Source organism: Etheostoma spectabile, chromosome 23, assembly GCF_008692095.1.
Source record: "Etheostoma spectabile isolate EspeVRDwgs_2016 chromosome 23, UIUC_Espe_1.0, whole genome shotgun sequence".
NCBI classification, from domain to species: Eukaryota; Metazoa; Chordata; class Actinopteri; order Perciformes; family Percidae; genus Etheostoma; species Etheostoma spectabile.
The window spans coordinates 11,893,327-11,895,822 of NC_045755.1; the positions used below are offsets into that span (position 1 = coordinate 11,893,327).

The window sequence follows — 2,496 nt, forward strand, 5'->3', positions numbered from 1 at the left end:
ACTCTGTTTGCCCATAAATGTCTGTCTGTGTCCTTGTGTTGATCTATCTGTGTTGTACTTGTGATCCGTGGATAAAACACATACATGTATTTGTGTGTGTTGTATTTCATACATGACAAGCACTTTTACTTTATTTTACTTTACTTTATTTATTTTCACTATTGTAGACAATTATTTAGAGAGAAACAATGCTGTTTGCTTCCTGTTTAGAAAAACTGACCCATAATGACAGACTTTATGATTAATGGTCCCTTAATAATCATAGTACTTTTAACAATGTCATAGTACTCATAACAATGTCAGAAGAGGTACTATCAGTCAAATAACAACATTTTATATTGTTATTGTGTATGATAATTATTTTAGAGATTAAATTTACTAAACCGGACTATAATGAAGTCTTTTTTATTTGGCCACCAGATTTTAGCTAAATAAACATGTTTGACTACTTGAGAATAATAATAAGTGCACGTCTTCCAATACCCTGCTAAAAATCTGAGATATTATTTAGCGAAGTGGTAAGGGTGGTTTGAAATATGTTTCAATGCTTTTCAGCATCAAGACATATATTTTTTGTGTCATGCTTGTATCTTGATCATTTTAATTTCCTTAGCTTGTGTGTTGTCTCGATCGCTACAGTTCCTTTGACTCATGCTATTGTTTGTTGTCAACAAACTGCTATTTAAAGTTTGTGTTGTCACAACCATCCAAATAGGTCTTTGACTGGTCAATAGTTTAAACCCTATTTGTGTTTCAGGTCCAGTGCAATTAATGTGGTGAAGATCTTGAGAGTGCTGCGAGTGCTTAGACCACTGAGGGCCATCAATAGAGCCAAAGGACTAAAGGTTACAACACGCACACCTATAAAAACACAACATATACACATATTCTCTTCTTAACTAACAAGACACAAACATATACTACATTTTTGGTGTGTTTTGCAGCATGTAGTGCAGTGCGTGTTTGTGGCCATCCGGACCATTGGCAACATTGTCATCGTTACCACGTTACTCCAGTTCATGTTTGCCTGCATTGGAGTACAACTCTTTAAGGTAAAGAATAAGTAGTGGCTTTCTTAGACCTGTCTGCAGGCTTCATGAAATGTTATCAGTGATAATGTCATTTTTCAATACTGAGTACTACATTTCTGTGTTTTTCCATCAGGGCAAGTTCTTCTACTGTAGCGACAGCTCTAAACAAACTCATGCAGAATGCAGGTAAGAGACCCCCTTCACACGCAAGCTTGTTGAACTCGCTCTTTTAGCATAACTACTGGATAAAACATGAATGTGTGTGTGTATTTGTATTTACAGGGGTTACTACATTATGTATAAGGATGGTGATGTGGGAAAGCCTGAAAGATCCGAGAGAAAATGGGAGAACAGTGACTTCAACTTTGACAATGTCCTGCAAGGCATGATGGCTCTGTTTGCTGTGTCTACCTTCGAGGGCTGGCCAGGGTGTGTGTCTACATACAAACACAATGCACATGTATATTGATCTGTATATTGTACGTACACTGTGTGCATGCTGTTTTAGTTTTACAGCAGCATGTCCTGGTATCCTACCATATAATCTCTGCTATTTAAAGCATTTTACTGGAGTAACTGAGGGTTAAGTGTCTTTCTTCTCCCCCTTTTTCTGACCTAGAATCTTTACCTCCCTCCTTTCCTTCAATGACTCTTCTCTTCTTCCCTGCCCTCACTCAGATTACTGTACCGGGCAATAGACTCTCACACTGAGGATGTTGGGCCCATCTACAACTACCGCGTGGTCATCTCCATCTTCTTTATCATCTACATCATCATCATTGCCTTCTTCATGATGAACATCTTCGTCGGTTTTGTTATCGTCACATTCCAGGAGCAAGGAGAGCAAGAATATAAGAATTGTGAGCTGGACAAGAACCAGGTATTGTTTTTTCTGTTTTATATCAACTATTTCTGAATTTGTGCATGCCTCTGTGTGTGTACAACTGCAATTTTTATGCTTTGGCTTAGCAGTAAGATAGACATGAAGCACACGTTTTCAGGTTACAGTAATGAGAGTGACTGTTGTTTTGACTGTAGTGGGAAAGGTATTTTGTCATTCAGGAGGCACAAGGGACAGGGAATGGAGGCCAGGCAGTGGGGGTGAGACATGGAAAAATCTGGAGAGGCTGAACATGAGTTTAAGAGGCTGAACTACTTCAGGAGTGCAGTTAGGAGGGAGCTGCAGCAGTTCAGAAAGAAGATGAGACTAAAGCTTAAAAGAAGGAGCCAGACGAAGTCCCTGGAGCTGTGTTTTCAGTGATGATCCATGGCTCTGCGAGAACATGGAAATGCACAGAAAGGATGGAAGAGTAGTCTGGGGTAGACTGCCAAATGACAATTATATAGCTTTTCCTCCATGATGATCTGAGTACAGAGAGACAGAGTTGGGGAACTACGTCACCAGAAAAAAGTTAAAGACAAATTGCAAAGTGCCATTGTGCATGCTCATGTGTGTGTGTGTGTG

General features: G+C 39.3%; 1 protein-coding gene across 9 annotated transcripts in view; it reads left to right on the forward strand.

The window, feature by feature from the left end:
- The window catches only part of cacna1c (calcium channel, voltage-dependent, L type, alpha 1C subunit), a 199,899-nt gene that overhangs the window by 168,770 nt on the left and 28,633 nt on the right, over positions 1-2,496 (forward strand). For all 9 annotated transcript variants that reach the window (XM_032504750.1, XM_032504753.1, XM_032504751.1 and 6 more), the window contains 5 exons: positions 758-845; positions 945-1,052; positions 1,165-1,217; positions 1,314-1,460; positions 1,710-1,911. In XM_032504750.1, coding sequence (XP_032360641.1) covers positions 758-845; positions 945-1,052; positions 1,165-1,217; positions 1,314-1,460; positions 1,710-1,911 — 598 coding nt within the window. The remainder of the gene's footprint in view (positions 1-757; positions 846-944; positions 1,053-1,164; positions 1,218-1,313; positions 1,461-1,709; positions 1,912-2,496) is intronic.